The sequence below is a fragment of the Micrasema longulum genome, unplaced genomic scaffold (genome assembly GCF_059751315.1).
Source record: "Micrasema longulum isolate JH-2025_06_02 unplaced genomic scaffold, ASM5975131v1 h1tg000373l, whole genome shotgun sequence".
NCBI lineage: Eukaryota > Metazoa > Arthropoda > Insecta > Trichoptera > Brachycentridae > Micrasema > Micrasema longulum.
In genome coordinates, this window is record NW_028277574.1 from 110,445 (window position 1) to 132,350 (window position 21,906).

The window sequence follows — 21,906 nt, forward strand, 5'->3', positions numbered from 1 at the left end:
CAGTTCCACCAACTAATGTCAGTAGAAAAACTCAATCTACACATAACTATGATCGTTTTGTTTTTTTTGACCGTAAATATTTACGTTCCTATGATTTATCCACATATTTCAATTTTGGGGGGCATTTCCTATAATTTGTAAATAACTTGCTATAGGAAATTGGGAAAAAGTTGTGGTAGAGTGAGGTTTGAAGTCAACACTAGCCACGGGCACTAAACCCGGAATTATCCAACTAGTAATTCTGATGTTTTGGCGATAAATTGTACTTTCTTCGTTGAAAAAATAAAATAAATTTGGTCCTGGGGTGGTATTCTGAATCTTCTCTACCCCTAGAGAGTGGTTAATTTGGGGTTTTTTATTGTTTAAATGCGACGACACTTTGTATCATATAATAGCCACACTGATGTTAAACGACAAATGATGTATATACTGTAAAACGAAAAAAAACGTTTACGGTTTGGTCAATTCAACCTAATTAAGTGTTTTGGGTAATGGATAATTTGGGTAATAAAGGTCGCAATGATGTTCTAAACGAAAATCATCTTGTTAGATTTCACGTGTTCATATTTATTTGACGTTTAATCATCAATGTGACCAAATATGAAACAAAGTGTAAACGCAAACATATAAAATACAAATCCCCAAATGAACCCCTCTCTAGGGGGAAGAGAAGATTCAGAATACCACCCCTAGTTACCATATTATTTTTACTGGTCTAAAAATAATTTCTTTACTTTTTTATTGCAGCTAAAGTAAACTATTATTTTATAATAATTTGTGTTAATTCTGTTTGGGACTGTTCGTTCATAAATGAATAAAATAAAATGGTAAATTTATTTTTTCTCTATTTGGTGTTTGAAACATTAGCTGAATTCTTACCTTCCATCCAGCTGAAGAGTTGCTGTCTCCCTTGTCTTTGAAGTAAGGAACATTCTGGACCATCCACTCGTAGATCTGAGACAGGGTTAGGCGGCTATCTTGAGAAGAAGTTATGGCTTGGGTGATGAGATCGGCGTAGGATAGATTTCCCCAGGCGTTTCGCCTTGAAGAGTTCTTTTTGTTGGCGGCCACTGATGCTGGAGAAGGAATGGTCGCTCCTGTGGACATCAAAAGCCCTTTAAAAAAATAATAAATATGTGTCAAATATAAATAGGGTATCCTAACATATCGTACAAAACAGAGAAAGGAATCTGATAGTCTGGGTATTTACACCGCTTATAACTAATAATTTGATGTTGAAAGGATTACATTAGGTACTGCGTAATATTAACCATCGTAATCATAATTGAATCAATATTTAACATTTTTTTAAATTCTGTTATATATTATGTATTCAAAAGCTTTCACTAGCGAGATTCTAGAACCAATTGTAAATAAAAACAATTGTATTGCAGATATAGGTAAAATTCTTCATAAGTTATTTCAGTAAAATTTATTTCTCTAAATAAGTTTGAAAATAGACCCCTTAACATTCATTTAGCATACTCTACTATGTTTTCTTCTCCTTTCTTCTTACTCTTGTTCACATATTTATAATGGTGCATAAATAATTGCTTTGGCACCCCTACGTACGTACTATTTGCAACATACCTTGATTATTTGTAACACGAAGTTAAGATGCTTAGTTTCAAGCTTAATATGCAAAGACATACGTACACCTTTACTGAAAAACTTTTATATACATTTGTTTGCAATAAATGTGATGTTAGTTGAATATTTTCAATTGGGATAAATTGAGATTAGTTTAAATCGGTATATTATAACATAATCTTCCATTAGAAGATATGACCTAGTTGCGTTGTATTGATATTATTTTATCTAGTTTATACTGTTTTGATAATTATGATAATATATTCATGATTTTGAAGAATCATAAATATAATCGTCAATAAATTTAAATTATATAGGATTATGTTATGGCAAGTATTTTATGAATTCTTAAATACATACCTCGATTCGATTACATATAATCATAAGTCAAAATTACACGTTTCGAGATTTAAATGAATGCGTGAATACCAAGTAGTGTTTATTGATCAAATATTATAAATGCGTTATGAAACGATACGCCTTTTAACTTAAAATTGGCCTGAATTTATTCCCAATTTAATAATGACATTATTGCTTCGCATAACACTGTTTAATTTTAAGACAAGGCGAACTCTGAATACTACAACTCAACAATTACTTAATACAAAACTGATCACGCTGTAACTTTTATAAACGTTTTTTCTAACTCAAATAAGATTAGGTACATTCAAGATTTGAAGAAGTCGTGACGATAATTGTTTCAATATGGCGCGGTCGCAGCGTCTCGCTGCAGACCAAATTTTGATTTAAAATCGAAAACTCAGCTGTAAGTAAGTTACGTCGCTAAATATAACCTCATAAAAAGACACAGATGAAATACATAGCTTCGCGCGAGAGTGAAATATTTCGGTGAGACTTTATGCTTAGGTGGATTGATAGGTGTTAATTTGTGTGGTTTGGTGAGGACGCGGACGCGGACGGAAGAAGAATTTGGCGCTATAACGGCATCGAATCTTCTCGACTATGTACCAAGCCCAAGGTCAGGCGAGACGCGAGACAGACGCGACCTTGCTATCAGTGCGTTCTGCGGGACGATTGAGCGAAAACCAGCTCTGGTAATCTGTTCCTAGTACACGACTGGATTCTGAAATGAATATTTAATATGTACGGAGTTGCAGAGCTCTGCGGAATCGTTGGATTCGTGTACATTTTTACATTGAACAGCGCCATTTGCTCGGACGCTCGGGTCGCGTCGCGTCGCGCTGTGGCATTTTCTGATAATTCCGCGGCGCGGTGTGAGCACGACGCCACGCGAAACAGCCGCCGCCGCCGCCGTCGCGGCACAGCGACAAGATGGGCATAATTTTTAATTTTATTTTTAAGTAACAATTACGTACATTGAATATAGCAGTATACCTGCACGAGTGAACGTTTTAAATACCTATATAATTACACTAATAAATAGGTAATTAGATAGTCTCCTAAAAAGAAATGATACATTTTGAAAAATTCATAATAATATTAATAATATTTGGCTGATTTATATAGCGCCATTTTAGTAAAAAATCACCTCAAGGGCGCTTTACAATTGTATATCTAAACTTGCATTCTAACTAAACTTAAGTGATATATTGCCGATCGCCGGATCGCCGGATTTCGACAAGTTTTCCTATTCCTGAATCAAATGCTGACCTAAGAGTAGATTTTCTTTGACATGTATTTTCCCTAATACAAAGGTCCTACGGGTATTTTGGAGCCATTTCTTGAAGGGATTTGAATACTGTCCAGCACAGCTTGTATTTAATTCTCTCTGGGCTTTTTAACCAGTGCAAATCTCGAAGATGTTGTGAGATGTGAGAATATTTTTTTACTCCCGTAATAAGCCTTGCTGCTGCATTGAAAACAAATTGAAGTTTATTAGTTTGATATTTTGGGAGATTTGCGTAAGTACAAGACATTCGTATATAGGGCGGCCTCCGTTGCATTGCGGTGCGAAAAATGCCAATGTGAATCTATGTGTAATTATGAATGTGTAACTTATTCATACTTTATACTTATTGCTTGCGTACAAACTACATTTTCTTTGTTTACTTCTTAAATACATTTCAAACTAGCGTGTATTAATCAATGGGGCTTTATGTAAAACGTGAACTTTAATATCCGACGCCATTCTAGAGAAATAATAAAAAATATTTAGATAATACAAAGAAAAGGCAGCGAAAAAGGTAAACAAAACTCAAGTGCCATAAATCAGGGCCCCGATTACAATGGGAAGTTAAGATTTATCTTCAATTTTATCTACAAAGCAAAATTAAGTTTTCCGGTATGAAAAGCAGAATGTGTATACAATTTTTTCTTCTAAACATGTTAAATTATAGGTTACCGACGAAGATACTTTAAACGTTCATGCAAATATACTAATTTTCGTCAGTTGAAGATAACTCTGTTAACTTCCCATTGTAATCGGGGCCCAAGACGACAAGAATCCAGAGTAGATAACAGATTTCATTATAGTGAATTCAATAAATGAAAACAATTCGCTGTTTTGAATTTAATTTCCATACCATTTGGTCGATTTACTTTGGAAACGTTAACTCCTAATGATTTCCTGTTGTAATTATTTCAAAGATCAGAATAAAAAGACCCACCTGTGCAAAAAAACGATCGAAAAAGCTTGAAATATTATGCCCAAGGCAATAAAATAGAAAGAAACCGATTTCGCGAGGTAAAACACGTGGCCCTTTTTAAAGACGCGAATGAAATTAAAATTCTTATTACAACCGATTGAAACAAGTTATGAATTGCTGATTCGGTGTATTAATTTATTATTTTTGTACAAATTAATTAGAAGACCTTAGCTTCGCTAATTGTTCCCCTAATTTAAACCACTTGCAAATCGATAAAATATTACGATTTGTAAATTAACATAGCAAGCCGTAAACGTTACACAGCGAAAACCACAGGGGGAAAACTTGATAAGTTACATTATGAAAACCTTCCGGGAATGCATTTTGAAAGAATTGAACCGCCGAAAGGTACTCTTTAACAGCACATGAACCCTTTCCCCTGTTATGCGTAAACTTACCAAGCTGTTTTTCTGCACCTTCATACATTTTAAAATGGTACATCTTATGAATCGTAAGAATACTCCCCTATATTGTACCAGTATCACCCTACAAAAAGTTGGCGTTAACTACTAAATACCAGAAAAATCTACTGATTTAGTTTTTTCTAGTCATAATAAATGTATGTGAGATTATCATATACGAACATATAAAAAAATGAAAAAAAATAATGTTTTTAATTTAATGTTTTATTTACAAGTGTTAATTTGAGACTGCATAATAATTAACACCATTTCCACTCCGTGACTTAAGGGTAAAATCACGTGATTGGAATCTGGGGTGCGGAGTATTGATTGGCCAAATTCGACGAATTACTTGAAGGTAGTCAGCTTTTATATTTAATAATCCACCGAATGCATTGTATACATGTCTACATAATACATCTCTTGATACATTAATTTTGTCCAAATATTTGTAGACAAGAAAAGGATTTAGATTGGAGAAGCCCCAAAGGGTTCACCCCTTTGGGGCTTCAAAGACAAAAAAACAGTTCGCACTGGTAATACAATCCTTGAGGATTTTAAAAAAATATTCCTTATCAGCGTGTTTTTTTTTTAAATGTACGTTTTGGTAGATCTGATGAAAACATACGAGTAAGTAATGTTTCCAACTAAAATATAAAAATAAAAGCTTGGGATATATTTAGAAACAGAGTTTTTTCCAGGTAGTAGCTTCGCACCATTGTTCTCGAAACTGGGAAAACTGATTTATGGTAGTGTGTGTCTTTATTGTCCGCGGCAAACAATTACATTTAATTAAATTTAAACCGGTGAAATTTCCCGGTTAATTGTAATTTTTATTAATATTTTTTGAATGACAGGGTGACACTTTAATTCGCTTGATAGACCAATAACCGGTTTGATCGCTCTCGCGACATCGTCAGACTGGTATGGTTTTTGAAAAGTTTACCATGTCAATAGGTAGGCAGTGAAATTTAAGTATGCGAGAGCTGGGTATTTTGCAAAAGTTGTTGAACATGTTTTTGTGACGCATTTTAACAAAATAAATATTTTATGAAAAATGACAAAGACATTTTTTTTTTTAAATTATCATTTTAATTTTAATAACAGTAATAACAACGATTTCTGTGTTCGGGCTGATGGGGAATACAGTTCTGTGTGTGAAATAGAACCAGAATCCTGGACGAGTGTTTTGAAGTCGATGGTTGAGCATAGTCCAGTAGTTGGTGTGTTCACCTAGCATGCATGAGGTCACAACTTCGATTCCCGGAAAGGTTGACATGAAATATTCGTTATTAAGGATGGTTTACATTAAATTATTTCATTGTCTCTGGACTGGCACCTGAAGCGTAACACTGAACACCTTATCTTTCGGTAACAGATGCTTCAGATACGCTGCATTTCATTTTGCAACGGTTTGATGAGTAATAACGAAAGGCGAAAAGATTGCATTTTAGTAGCCAAAATTATCTTCTGTAACGAGCTCACTTCGCGAAGAATTTAAGTTCTTAGTTTCTACCTACGTGTTACTATGGGCATATAATAGATATACTCATACATATACAAAAGTCTGTCTGTAGGTGCTTATAGCAAAACCACGTGTTGAATGTCCCTGACTGAGAGCGTCGCGGGAGGTCACGGAGGGTGTGCGGGGCGGCGAGGCGAGGGGAGGGGACGCGGAAGAGCCTTGACAGCCAATTTGGTAGGCTTCTATCTTTGTGCGACGTGAATAGCGCACGCCAGCGACGGCAATTATTGCTGTTTTCCTTCCGTTTATTTAGCATGCTAACCTTAATAGCATCGTTTGTTAAATGTATACACATCTTGCAGGTACATATAATATGTAATTATTAAAATGACTTATTTACGTCAATTTTTTTTTGGGGATTAGATGATATATTTTTTAAAAGGGATAACCCGCTCACCCTCTATTTAGCGGCTTGTCAGCAGGTGGGATAGAGGGGACATTGAAGGAGGTATTGAAAAATGCACCACAACACCGAGACCAATCGAGAAGAAATCTGTCTTGGAATTTTTTCTTGCAACTGGCGGGAATCGAACCCGTTTTATAGTTGGTCGTCTAGCCATCAGCGCCACGGCGCCTGTCTAGTTAAGGGCGCGAAATAGGCAAATAAAATAAATACTGTGGGCCTAACTACTGGCATACAGTTTAGTTTAAAAATATTAAAAAATATATATACTGTAGGGAAAGAAGTACCTGAATTTTACAAAAAAACAAACAATTATTTCTATGTGTAAAACATTAACATAGATAATCATACCTAAACATGGGCGAAACGCTAAAAAATGCGTTGTTTGTAGAGACAATAATTAAAAGTTGTAAGGATGTTAACTTGATTTTTATTCTTTTCTATGAAGAAACATAAAAAAACATTGTTTTGTTTTTTACTTAAACGTTCCTTAATTTCATTGTATTGTTGTGCGCAATTTTCATATAAATTTGTACAGAATGAACTGAGGTTAGTGGCAGCTATTCCTAATCCATCTCATTCGTTGGGTTGTGACCGATTGACACTGCATATCACATATCGAGGATATTTACTTATTACATTAAAATTAAAATACAGTCCACTCCGCTAAATAATATCGTAGAAGCCCCAAGGCTTCGCCCCCGCGATTTATCGCCCCGCATCCGCGTGAGAATTCGTTTTCCCACGAGCCGAAATACGCTTTTTATTACCCTATGCCACATGCAGCGAAAAACACAATCTCTGATATTTAACCAAACTGCTGCTAATACTACATTCGATAGTAAATTCAAATCGCTTATTTGACGTTGGCTATACTTGGGATTTCGTTTAATTTAGCAAGTTCAATTAGCAATTTATAGCGCTACTTATAGTTCATTATGATTTAGCAATGCTATTGCTAATTATTCCAATATAAGCGAATACACAACTAAATTGCGAAACGCCAGCAAGCCTCAAAACTAGCGACTAAACGGCGCGGCGCGGCGGCGGCGCACAGCGCACATACGACTCGAACATCGCGAAAACTATCCGTAAGGCCCATTTTACACCACGGCAAAAATCCACCCGGCACGATAAAATAACATGGGATGTATTGATATTTATTACATTATAATTTATTTTTATTACATTTATTTTTTTAATGCCAGGCAAACACAATAACCAGTACACCACGAGGCCGACTAATCAAGACTCCATAACCTTTTGCAGGATTTTCGACTGAGAGTATCTGCTGAATATTATTATTAAGTATAATAAGAATAAGAATCTGTTGAAAAATTAAAAAAAAAAGAAATAATATAATAAATGTCAATCCACCCTTATTTTACTTTGTGTGGATTTGGACGATGCGTGTAAAATGGGACATGTGTCTTGCATGCCTGCTATATTAAACGGATCAGATTTTGATTCAGAAAATTAACATTTGATAATATGTCGTGCACAACACGCATTGGCCGTAATGCCAACACATCCTAATGTTATCCAATTTTTACATTGATTTGGCGCAGGCATTCAAATATTATGTAAAATTCAAAAAACTGCGGCCATGACAGTTTTTAAGACCGACAAAAAACCCATAAAGAATACTCTTACTGTAGAGCAGAGGTTCCCAAACTTTTTTGTGTCGTAGACCCCTAGCCATGTTTTTCGGTTTTTGGTAGACACCCTACTTACCTGATATTGATTTTTCATAAATTTCTAACTGTAGTGAAGTTTAGTGTTAAAAACTTAAAGTTAAAACAAATGTTAAGTTTATACATTTATTAATTGAATTTAAATTAAAACTTCTCAAAATAATATTTTGTATCTGTTATATAAAATAAACGTAACATAAAATAAACTAGGCAATAAGTAAATGTTTTTAGTGGGAAGGACGAACCTGGTGCTTTAATAATAAATTATCAACATTTGGCGTCAATTTTGTCAGGTTTAATCTTTAATCTCCTCGGCCATTGATGTCCAGTCTGTTTCTTTTTTTCGTTAGGAGATTGGTAAAAGCGCTGAACTCCCTTTCCACTAGGTATTACGATGGAAAAGAAATTAAAAATTTGCTCGCTATATTCCATAATACAGGATAAGTAACGGGTATGTTTTTTTGCAGCCAGAAGTACTATCAGTGTATGTTGAGATCCACTTTCGTGGACCCCCATTTTCATTTCATGGACCCCCATTTTCATTTCATGGACCCCCAAAATTTTTTTTCGTTGACGTAGACCCTTCGCAGGTTGTCATAGACCCCTGGGGGCGATATAGACCACTTTGGGAATCACTGCTGTAGAGTAATGAAATTTTTATGTTTTATTTTTTTTAATTTCTTTACAATTTACATTTTATTTGAAAAAAGTTTTTTTCCCTTTACATACTGTATTTTTAAAAACATATTGTATATTTTGTACGTGTGTAACTAATAATGTGTTTCCATTTTTATTTCCCTTTTTTTTAACGACAGTTTTTGGTTATGACGCATATTACTTTATGTGTGTAAAGCACATTGACTACGTTAAGGCGTTCAAATTTGTTTGCTACCTACTGGGCCCTTGTTAATATGTTGCGATGCCTACTGTGGGTACCAATTATTGTCCCGGCCCCATAAAAACATCTGATCGTGTGTGCATGTGCTTGTGATATTCTCAACGCGATCGCGAATAAGTAATTTTTGCGATCAATAACTCATTAAATCCACTGTGTCGTGCAGTCGCATATAATATTCAAGAAAATACGGCAAGTGCCCCTCCTTCCTGACTACAGGATCTGATCATCCTGACTGCCACTAGAAAAGTTCCTAACAATAAAGGAGCCAGAACCCAGTAAAAGGTAGGTAATTGCATTCATTGTATCAGGGTTCGATAGCAAAATAAATAAAGATAACGCATCCCGCGAACCAGACCACATTTTGAGCGTTCATCTGCCAACAGGCAAGTAACGCGATCAGTTTTACTGTTTATTTGCATTTGAGCATGCTTTTTTAATTCAAACATATATAAAATATGTATCCATATATATAAATTACTCACCCTGTTTGTACAGTCCATTCAAATATTTAATAACCCTTGCTTTATATGTGCGTAAGAATAAGTTTTCATTTAAATCATTATATAGGGCTTACTAACACAAACAAAATTTGTATGCGTACTTGGTTCACCGGCAAGCACATTAACATAGGGTTATTATACATTAGAACTAATTTTACTTACTTGGGTTATTTTTGAAAATGACTCTTGGGCGAATTGTAAAATTAAATAAGTAAAAAATAATTTTAAACATACATTTTCTGAATTGAGAATTAAATCATTTTATGATTCAGAGTCTACGCGCGTGTATTCCCACGGACTACGTAATTTCAAAACAAAAAAAATAATCGACGGAATACTGGTAAAAATTTGCAAAATCAGCTATAAGATTTCTTATTCGAAATTCCTTTCAGATTTCTGAGCGATTTTTATTGATATTCCTGAACCGTGAATAAGGCCATTATTTCAGTGTAATGGTGATCAAATTCTTTTTGAAAAAGTTTTTATAAGCGTTATGTAATTTTAGCAAAAGGTTTTATTTAACGATCAAACAGCGTACCTTCATTTATACCAATACAATAATAATATTATTTGATTCCGGTGTTTTAATTCTCACTCCCCCTTTTTCCAGAATAGATGTTTAGACCTTCAGGGGGTTGCTCCTCCTGGAAAGTGGATTCCCATCTGTCCTTCCGTTTTTTGGGAAGTCTTCCACGAGGATGAGATAAGGGAGTCTAGTGGTGTCCATTCTTTGGACATGACCGTACCAGTCCTTCCTTCGCTGACTTCTTCATCCTAAGATGTCCTCAGCCTCATTTATCTATCTTATTCTGGTATTCCTTACGCGATCTCTTAGAGTTTTATTTGTTATCATCCTCAGTGTCTTAATTTCGGAAATCCCCAATACTGGTTTGGTCCTGACTCCTGACTGTGTCTGCCATTGCTTCAACGTCATATGTCATTAATGGTCTTAAGAATACTTTATAAATTCTTATCTTACTCTTTATGGCAATTTTCAGACCAACAAATGGAAAATAAATGAAGTTGAGTGTAAATACTTAATACTTGTGACTTTTTGCGATAGAGCTAATAATACATACCATTTTCAAGCCTTAACAACCCTATCTAGGCACACATGCTATTATTAGTTCACAATATAACTAAGTTATTTATTTTTGTTTTATTTTGGAAGCTTTTTATATTTTTAACTCTGTAAATGATTTTTTTTCAACTTTCAAAATACTTTTCTTAAATCTCAAAAAATTTTAAAATATGCATTAAAAACGTAGTATTAGTTTAATACATTCATTTTTCTATGTATTATCATCATTTCCCTAATCGCACCTTTTGGTGCGTAAGGCACTGCATTGACGTTACAATCGCAGCGTTTCTAAATAGTTTTGGTTAAATGAAAAGTAAGGAGGTCAATTACGCTTCAGATGCTAGACAAGGGACAATGAAATATTGCAGTAAAGAACCTTTAAAATCGATATTTTACGTCCAGACAGCTAAGAATCGAACCCGGGACCTCAGGCATGGTAGAACAACAAACTCGCCAACCACTACACGAGGAGGTGGGCTTATCTCCACTCGATTGACTTTTTCAGGATTATTACCCAAGAGTGGTCATCGACTCGAAAACACTCATCTAGGTTTCTGGTTATATTTTGAACACAGATCTGTATTTCTCATTCCCCCCGGACACACGACAAATATTGATTTTAAAATCAATACGTTTTATTACTGATTTAAAATTATGATTGAACATATATTTTTTATTATTTTCATTTGTTAGATTCTACGTCTCCTTTTCAATGCTTTATTTATATTTTTAACTAAATATTAATATTTAATTTTCTTTGCCAAAACCAAATTTATTTTTGAATTTTGTTTTTTTTTCCAGTATACGTATTATACACGGGTTTTCAGGTCTAGACCGCGGAACTGCAGAGGAATATTTCTCGTGATAAGCTTTAAAAAAAATCGTAATGAAATATTCCCAATAAGTCATTTTATAATTTTTGTATAATCTCAAAATGTAGTAAATCTTTAATTTCTCAGACAAACAGTCTCTCCACAAACCCCAACCCCTCTCCTACCCAGCCGCTTTCCTTGTCCGCGTCTGATGCGTATCGCTTCGTTGGTCAAATAAGATTCTTTCTCATTTTTTTTTGTAGGGGTAGGGGTAAGGGTTCAAGGAAGGGATGCTAGTTCGAGAAATTAAAGATTTACTCCATTTTGATATTACAAAAATATATAAATTTTTTTGACGACTTTGGAAAAAAATGATTAATATTTTTTTTAAAGCTTGTGAGGAATGTTCCTCTGAAGTTTCGCGGTCTCGCCCTGAAAAACCGTGTATGGTGTAGCTGGTTTTTTTTGCCGTTTTAGAACTCTCGACTGGTAATACTGTCACTAGTCAAACTAATAATAATGATATTTTTACATTTTTGTGCTTTGTAACAATACTCAAATTAATAATGAAACGCCATACTCGAACGCTTGCAAATTGTGGAAATTTTCTGAAAAAATCAATGTTCAGTTCACAAGCGTATAGGGCTCTTCGTGAAACCATGAATTTACTGCATACATTTGGCGACAACATTATTTATAGAAATGGTCCCGTTAATTGGCCTCCATGATCCTGTGGTTTAACAGCATTGGATTATTTACAATAGCGCTACACTTAGTCCACGGCCTATGGAAACAAACCAATAACTTGTGGAGCATTGGAAGCCATTACAACTTCTAATCTTAATAAAATTACTAATAAATGTTTACGATTTAAAGAAAAAAGTAAATTTGCTATAAAATTACACGCATCATTTCCGAAATAACGCCGGATTTTAAAAGAGAGCAGAGAACATGTTTGTCGGATACCATTTTCAAAAAAAAAAATAACATTGCTGTTATTTCGAGCCTAATAAAAACTAACTCATTTCAGCAAATATTTGGTTCTTTAACTTCAAATTAAAGTTGTATCCCGCTTGGAAAAACACCCGATAAGTATATTTTGCTCACTTTGTTCTTCGGCATAGATTTTATTTTTTATAAATATATAGTCTATAATGGCGCATTAATAATTTTGCGGAAAGTAGTGTTAAATCAAACCCACAAATAATAAAGGATTAAAAGTAAATAATATGGAAATATTTCAGATTAAGAAGGTTTTGAAAAATAATGTCCCTAATTAATAACAATAATTCAATAACCATTCAATGTAGCCCATTTTACGATGTTCTATTGTATGGATCACCCTATACTTTAAATACAATTATTTACTAACATTCACTATATATTTTTATTAGGCGAACATACTACTGAAAACCACACAGTAAAATCGAGCTTATTGTTATTATAAAATAACAGAAATACTATTATTAGTAGTTTTGGCTTGGACACGTGCTGCGGATGCCACAGGCGAGCCATAAACCAAGTTGCCTCTTCTTCACACCTGTAGGATCCCGTCGTCCTGAAAGGCGACGATCTTTCGACTTTATTTGGCGGAACTAAGGGACGCGGGACTGACGTGGAATTGGCGAGACTGCTGGCTAGCGATAGGGTCTCCCGGAGGAGTCTGGTGATGTCCACATGCTCCACTTAGGAGCGGACGTGGAAAAAAGAGAAAGAAAAAGTTGTTTGATGTTATTATTGAAAAGAAAATCGCGTAACTGGACTGAGCTGAAGTCCAAAATATTTTGCTACTGTATTTCCTGCTAAATTACTATTTGCGTTTCTAAAAGACGTCAATGATTGAGGATCGGCATATACAAATATTATCATCCTTATGCCATTCTAGAAAATTCTAACTTAATATCGAGTTTCTGAATGTCGCGCAGATTTTGGTACAAGGGAAATTTTTGGTGTTGGTAAAAAAAATGCTAAGTTTTCCAATGCAAGTTTATTTTTTTCATTATGATAATGCAATTTTATTTTAGCTTACATCGACGTGTTTCTGTGTTCAGACGTATGAAGAATACAATTCTGTCTGTGAAATAAACTAGAACCCTGGTCGAGGGTCTTCGACTCGATGGCTACTCTAAGGTAAAAATCCTGAAAAAGGAAATAGAGTGGAGATAAGTCCTCCCCGTAGTTTATTGGCTAGCGCATTCGACAACTTTGTTCAGGTCCTGGGTTCGATTTCTGACAGAATTAAAATGAGATGTTGTTTTTTAAGGTGATTCACAATGCAGAATTTCATTGTTTCGGGACTGGCACCTTTATAATAAATGATGAAAGCAGACCGATAGATAATAAATTGGTTTTCAATTTCCTTATTGAACTGCCAAAAATATCTTTATGTCTCACATTGAGCTTGTGAAGTAGTAGTCTATTTTTTTAGATTCCTCAGTCTGATTTAATATGTATGACAATGTTTGTTTATTTCAATTTTTTTTACATTCACCTCTTAATTATTTTAAGAGTTAAAATTAAAAGATTATTTTTATATATTTGTTGTATAACTGCGATATCCATTATGTGATATATTATAAAATTTATATTTGAAGCACTAACTTTATTTCTAACGGCCTTTTTTTAATAATTTTCTACAGACGGGTTTCAAAGCTACACAAGCTTCTTTATCAAAGTATAATTAAATAATTAATTAACCAAGTTAATTATACCTTGATAAAGAAGATAGTGCAGCTAAGAAACCGGCCGGTAGAAAAAGAAAGTGGTTAAAATAAATGTTGTTATATATTTATTTTATTGTTTACACATTATTGAAATTTACTAACATATTTTTTATGTAGGATTTCAGTCCTATTCTGATTTCGAAATTTTAGTAGAATTTTAATGTTTGACAAAACAAAGATAGGAATTCTACATTGGTTTGTACATGTAGAGCGATTGGACATCGAATGAACGGCTAAAAAATGATGATGGACACATAAATCGAGGAAGACCGAGAAGGACATGGCATCCTAAATCCAACAAATACTTGAAAATGGACATGTCAAAAGTCGTAATAATGGGCGCGCGTACATGACAAGACGTACGAGGCATGTTAAGAAAGTAAGTGTACTAGATTTGTATATTTTTTTAGAAAAACTTGTTGACTATTTTTTCACATAATCGCCATCCCGTTCAATGCAAGTGGTGAGCCGTGGAACAAGCTTCTTTATGCCCTCCTCGGATAACTCTCCCGCAAGCTCCTTTCCACACTTGAGAAATTTTTCTGGACCTGCTGGTCCGTTGAAAATTTGATCCACCCACGTGTGCCTTCAGGGAGGTGGACGGATGATAACCTGAAGGCGCCAAGTCAGGGGAATACGGGGGTGGTTCAAGACAGCCAAATTGTTTTCACCAATAATGGCTAATGAGCCGTATACGTATTTTAGTGATATATGTACCTATCGTCAGTTTGACCATACGATGGTATGATATAACATAAAAAAGGTTTTTCATTGGATACCTGCGTAGTTACTACGCATCAGAAATATTCTGAGAATTGTGTTGTGATACATTATGTATATGATATAAAAACATATCAGAGTATATTGAATCCCTATGTTGTTGATAAACTGGTTAATCATGTTATTATATTAAATTCATAAATAAATGTGATATGTATTTTTGATTCATTCCGGGAAATATTTTCTTGACGATTCTCTTCCAGTATTCTCTCGAATACCTAATTAGCTGGGGTAATTTGCATGTGTATTATGTATCATTCTTAGTAAACCAACAACCAGTTTGATACCAAAAAGCACGCTGGGGAATCCCGTTGAATAATTCGTCAAAAATCAACATAAGAACATTTAGAATTCCAGAAACGAGACGATGTGATAACATCGCCTTTTGATTATTCGATTTAAAATTACAGAGGAAATTTAGTATTTCTACGTGGTAAATAAAACAAGATCTAAAGATTGTTTTACAAGCACCGGCGTATTTTTGTTAGCTTGCGACGCGACGCCGACGCCGAAGCTACGTACATCTAATGGACCTTCGGAAACACGTTTAAAGCATAGTATTTATATTCTAAGCATGAATTTCAGATACTGAGTTATGAGACTTAAAAATACATAGGCTAATTTGACAACTTGTGTCAGAACTTAAAGAGTTTTAAAAAGATTATGTCGCAAACAGAATTAGAAAAACAGGTACATAAAACTTAAACTTATAATATTAGAAATCAAACACTGATTTGAGTCTACTGAACAATTTATTTTATTTTTACACATATAAAAACAAAAATTTCGCGACAATTGTTTCGCCTTGTTAGGGCATTTTCAAACGAATGTTTGTTACGACATTCGTTTAAAAATGCCTTAACAAGGCGAAACAATTGTCACGAAATTTTCGTTTTTATATTTGTAAAAATAAAATAAATTGTTCAGTAAATTCAAATCAGTGTTTGATTTCTAATATTATAAGTTTCAATATGGAGTTCAACAAAATAAACACCAAATCAATCAATACATAAAACTTGTTAAGTAATAATATATAACGTAGTTGTACATGAAGATATACATAAAATTTGAGAAATAATATGGTTTTATAACATTTCGTCGTAATTGAAGAACAACAATGGATGTGCGAAAAATGCGACGGTGACTTTCTTTTTATTTGATCTTGAAAAGGGCTTATAAGAAATTTATATTCCAGGTTCGAAAAAAATAAATGTACAAAACTTACCCAAGTATCAAATAACATACTTTTCGAGATATGACATAAAATGTCAAAAAACGTTTTTGACCGCTCTTGTGTAAAGTTGAAGAAAATCACATGTGTCGTTGTTCTACGATAATGACGATTTTTCATGATAACTTAATACAACTACTTTAATAGTAAATAACTCCAAAGCAAGAAATCTAGGTAAAATAAAAATCAAATATGGAAGTTTATTGCTACCGGAAATAAGATTTGAAAAATGTTTTCTTAGGCATGATAACGTCATCAAACACTTAGCCGCACCCAATGGTGCATAAGTCACTGCATTGGTACACTTAGTACAGCGTATCACGATCATGAACCAATATTCAATGTCGACCTTGCTAGTAATTGAGTCCGGGACCTCAAGTATAAAAATAATACGAACATTTCATTGTTGTGGGAGGAAATATTTCTAAAACGAACAAATCTATTATTCATGTAAAATTGAATACATTTCAAACACACGTTTTAGAGCGTCATAGTTTATCCTATTCCTGCTATTAGTTGACCATTCATAAACCTGCGGATGACGTCATATTTGTGACGTAAATTTTCTTCGTACCAAATAAGCAGCAACGTAGATTCAAAAAAATCGTAGCGCTTTTAAAATAACGACGTATATAATATAAATACGTATGGCTTAAATCAACAGCACAGATTATTCAAAACAAAACAATTGTTTTATTTAAATCGAGAATTTTACATGGAAATCATGGACCGAAAGATAGGTTTGGTTTTCGAGGAGTGTTAGTTAAGCTCAAGGGGAATAAAAGTTAGGTTAATTATGGTTTTCGTGCGAATAAGCTCAAGTAGCAGAGTCCAGAATGTTGACAGCTCAGTCCAGTGTGTTATGTGTAAGTTAGTCGCTTTATCTAGGGTCATAGTTCACGGCAACAGTTACATAATGTCATGATCGATGATACTTCGAGTTCTCAAAACATACGAAGATTCTCAATAAGATTGTTATTATTAATTATTATTAATCGAGAAATGCCAGGGAATAAATTAATACGCTCGGAATTGTTACATCGTTCTTATCACTCGACGTTTTTGGCTCAATAAAGTCAAACATCGTGGTATCTCTTAGATAAGCGTGATAAATAATGATTTATTTACAATATAATGGAGAAAATGTGATAAAAAATTGTACGTGTTGAATAGATCTTTACTATTACATCTCTCATGATTATTGTTTTAATTTGGGTTACATTTTACAGTCAATTTAACTTTTTGCATTGCCCCTTGCTTCAATATTTTGTCATGGTACCGCAATAGGTACTAGGTATTGACTAGATACAAACATTTTTTGTTTAAATGATAAGTGCTGAAAAAACGTGGCTATATTATGTCTTTTTATGCACTTTATAAGTAATTATATATTGCGTTTAAATCGTGATAAATATATAATAGACAATAGCAAACGAGTGCGTAAAATAATAATCGATGTAGGAATATTCCGACAATTATCTGAAAGTATCTGTGATATTTTGAGTGAGCGATAACACTGTAGAACATTGTATAAAAACTTGAATCGGTGAGTATAGATACATACATGAAAGGTAGAATACGACTCAATACTTTACCTGTCCAATTTTTCGTGAGTGTATGTATGACCATACTGAATTGACATTCCTAATTCGATTCCAAATATAGTCAAAATAAATTATTTATCTTAAATATATTTTCAATATAATAAAATTCAGTCTCTAGAGTAAGGCTGATTATTTTGCATATTACCTGGTGGGGACACGGGTAAGAGTTATGTTTACTATTATAATTTTATTTACACTTATCAATACGAAAATTCTTTAAATAACACATCTTATACTATTTACCATTATATTAACTACCCAAACTCCATTAATTATAACTATAATAGGTTTAATTAGACAAACATTTTGAATATCTTGTATTATATTTTTAAATTATGTAGATGGTCGGCGTGGGGTCAATGCCAAAATTGCGAATCTACATGTTTATAAACAACATCGTTTTGAGATATTGAAGTCAAAAGTTTAAAACTAGTATTATAAATTGTACTTAACCAGCTGCATTATGCATGTATATCTAATTATTAAAAAACTAGTTTTATTAATTGTTATATACTTTTGTAGTATGTATACGTCCATATTATATCGCACCCCCAAAAAAACACTGAGGTAGGTCCAAAAGAGAAAAGTGGTTAAACTGCATTCATAACAGCCAAGTTTAGACTTACGACGGTGTACTTCTGGGGGTGCGATATATCAAAAGTGCCTGAAATTCAGATTTGCGACTTTGACACGCCAATGCCTCACGGGGAGGTTGTGTATGTGCATTGATCATAAGTGTGAAGGGAGGGTTACCCATGTTGGGGATATGATGGTTGGAGTTGTTGGTGGCATGCTCCTCCGGAGGCTCCACGTAGTTGTCGGGACGGGGCAGAGGCCACGTGTTGGAGCGGGCGCGCACCTGCGGCTCCAGGTCCGAGCCCAACATGGCCCCCTCGCACCCGCCGGGGGGCGTCTGCCAGGGGCTGTACCCTTCCATCGGTGCTCCGGGTCCTGCGGTCTGCGGGCTCGCGCTCACAGCGACATGCCAGCCGAGGAACAGGTAAGGAGTTACGCGAGCGGGTATAGTGCGGTGCGCGGTCAAATTTGAAATTCAATTAGCCAAACGCGCTGCGCGGGCCGCGGACGGTAGGATCCGCGATAGTCAGTCACAGTCACCGGTGTCAGCTATCAGCCGCGACACTGGCCGCCTGCTGTCTCGCTGTCTCGCTGTCTCGCTGTCGCACTGTTTCACTGTCTCGGGTCTCGCGCGGGACCCTCGGCGGGCTGCCGGGAAGGTCGGGTCATGTGACAACACTAACTGGAGGCGGTTATCAGAGGTCCCGTGTTTGCGCTGCGTCCCGCTCGGCGCCTCTCGCTCTCGCGGAGATTTTAAATTCGTGGCACGCCGTCTCCTTCCGCGCCACCCCGCGACCGGCTAAATATACACGCCGTCGGCGCTGCGTAATTTCGTGTCTCCACACGTGAAACTTCGCGAAACACTACAATCCGCCGATATCACTTTCCGTCCCGGCGTAATTTTCTTCCGAAACTATCGAAAAAGTTCTTCCGCGAATCGACGACACCGTCGCGATATCAGGTCGCTCGAAGGATAGATCCGGGATCGACTCGAGTCGCGAGAATTCGTCAAAATATTGCGATGAAATGTAAACAAACCATGCGGTTTTAATGTCGCTGCGTAATAGTAAAAGCCTGCTGGCGCCACGTCACACGACCTTTCCGCAGGCGATCGCGCTCGGACTGGAAGCGGAGAATTTAAAATTATTTACCCGCTCATTCGTTCGAATTCTTCGGCACCTTTCGGTTCCCGCCGCCGCCGCTCGGCTCCGTCCGAGTACCGAGTACTGTAGATGCGCATGCGCCGAGTAACTAAGATACAGAGCTACCGTAATAGTACGCAAAAACTTTTAAACTTTAAACTGGTTTTCGCGATTTTCCATTAGGTCTCCGCCGAGACTGAACGTGCTATCTTCACATTGACTATTGGATTCTAAGTCGAAATAAATTTATGCACTTCTCGGTTCAATCATATATATTCCACATATATGCGCTTCCATCATATTCCGCATACGATAACTGTACAATTGTGCATATTTCGTAGCAATATTGAAGAAACATTGTTTATTCATAAGTTTATCCTCTTGCGTATTTTGTACATAATAATAAAATGTACCAATATGCATATTACATAAGATTTTGAACGCTATGCGCCAATACAAACGACTATAAACTAAATTAATAAAAATGGTTTATTTCATTATATGATTTATTTGAATAGTTATATTTAGCATCGTTGCATTCGCTAAAGAGACACTGTTTTATGTTGTAAAAAACAGTACCTACGTAATATTAAAAATAGAAACATCACCAACAAGACGGAAGAAATGCTTTGAACTAGTTTTGTTGGCTTGTTAAAGTGATTAAGGAAAATTTCACGCAAGGAGTAATTAATATCATTCTGGCTGTGTTTGAGCATTCAGATTTTTTCAATTTTTCCATGTTTTGATTTTTACGAAGTTAAAAAGATGAAACCTTTATCTATTCAAAACTTCAAGTACAAAGCATAAGTACTTTGGCGGAATTATTGCTAAAACCAATTGCTTACGGCCAACCAAAAGACAAACTGGTCGAAAGATGGGTTAGTCAAAAATTTGGACTAAAAAACAGAATATGCATATACAAAAAGATGCATGCACGAAAAACCTAATTTATTTATTTATTTATGCTTATTGTTGAGCGCACAGTGCTATATTGGTATAATACAATGATATTATTACAAAAAAACATAAACCTAACACAGCACCAATTACGTACAAAACACAATTTATTTTATTTATTTTATTGACACTTTATATACATATACAATAAATATACATATAAGGGCGGGCATATTGCCTTAAGGCAATTTCTTCCTACCTACCCAACCGTTCAGTTTGAGAAAATTATAAATACATGGACATATTGAATCTTACAATTTTATACAAAAATTAAAAGCAAAGATTAACAAAAATAAATATATGTATAAAAAAAAAATAACACTTTACTATGAAGAGAGGAGAGGGGATGGGAAGGAAAGAAGAAGGATAAAGGAACAATTTAAATATTTAGATAGTGACATTTCAATCTCGACTTAAATGTAAATAAAGAAGGGGCGTCTCTTACATTAGTGGGTAGATTATTCCACAATCGAGCGGCTACTACTGTGAAAGAGGAGGCAAAAAAATTAGAGCGATGACAGGGTATTAAAAGGGTTCTCTCGTTACTAGAACGAAGAGATAGTCCGTGTTGTGAAAGAGGTTGGATGAGCTCTCTCAGATAAACAGGCGAGGTATAATAACGAGGCGACAATATACTATAATACAATTTCTTAACAGAACATCAACATTTGACGAGAATACGTATAACACGTGACTATTTGTGGTGGTAGGTATGTCTATTGTTGTAAATAAGGATTGTGGCTTATGGCGTGATGTGTGTAAAATGTGGTATTTGTTTTATATATATATCATAGATATAGTATGTTTTGTTTTTACTTTTAATCATCATTATTTTTTTTTCAAAACGAGAATATTGAGGCTAAATATTATTAATAGAGGCTAAATGGGGTTCGAACTGTCAGTAGGGTCGCAGTGAGTCACATCTTGCTGGAGGATGCGATTCTATAAAATGCTGCAAACGCCCAGTTGCATTCCACCGGCAACACTACTGACTAGTCCAACTCGTTAGCGTCCACGTCGCGAACCCCGGGCAATGGGATTACACTCATAGCGGTGTGATCACAGCAGACAACGAGAGGATGAAAGGCGAGTTTTTGGCGCCTCAAAACCAAAACCAACCAGCTAAGGGAAGGTAACCCCGATAGAAAAATCCACCAGAGGAGGCAACGGGAAACCACTCTGGTCATCTTTTTCCCAGGAATCACTACGGCGAGTATATCAATAAGCAGTCGTCCTGACTGCGAAATATAAAAGTAGCCCAGGACAGATACATATGCTTTCGCTGTAGTGATCGCCAACGTCGGGGGGACCCGGCAAGGCACTAGAAGAAGAAGAAGAGGCTAAATATGAAAGGCTAGATAT

The 21,906-nt window shown here is 35.2% G+C and overlaps 1 protein-coding gene across 1 annotated transcript; it reads right to left on the minus strand.

Annotated features, from left to right (window-relative positions):
• Positions 1-247: 247 nt before the first annotated feature.
• LOC148282144 (forkhead box protein O-like) lies at positions 248-19,569 on the minus strand. The gene is made up of 3 exons (XM_088225578.1): positions 18,623-19,569; positions 712-1,097; positions 248-312 (listed from the first exon to the last, which is right to left on the minus strand). Exons 1-2 carry the CDS (start codon positions 18,804-18,806, stop codon positions 805-807), a joined length of 477 nt encoding a protein of 158 aa, XP_088081704.1. The 5' UTR covers positions 18,807-19,569; the 3' UTR covers positions 248-312; positions 712-804.
• Positions 19,570-21,906: the final 2,337 nt, after the last annotated feature.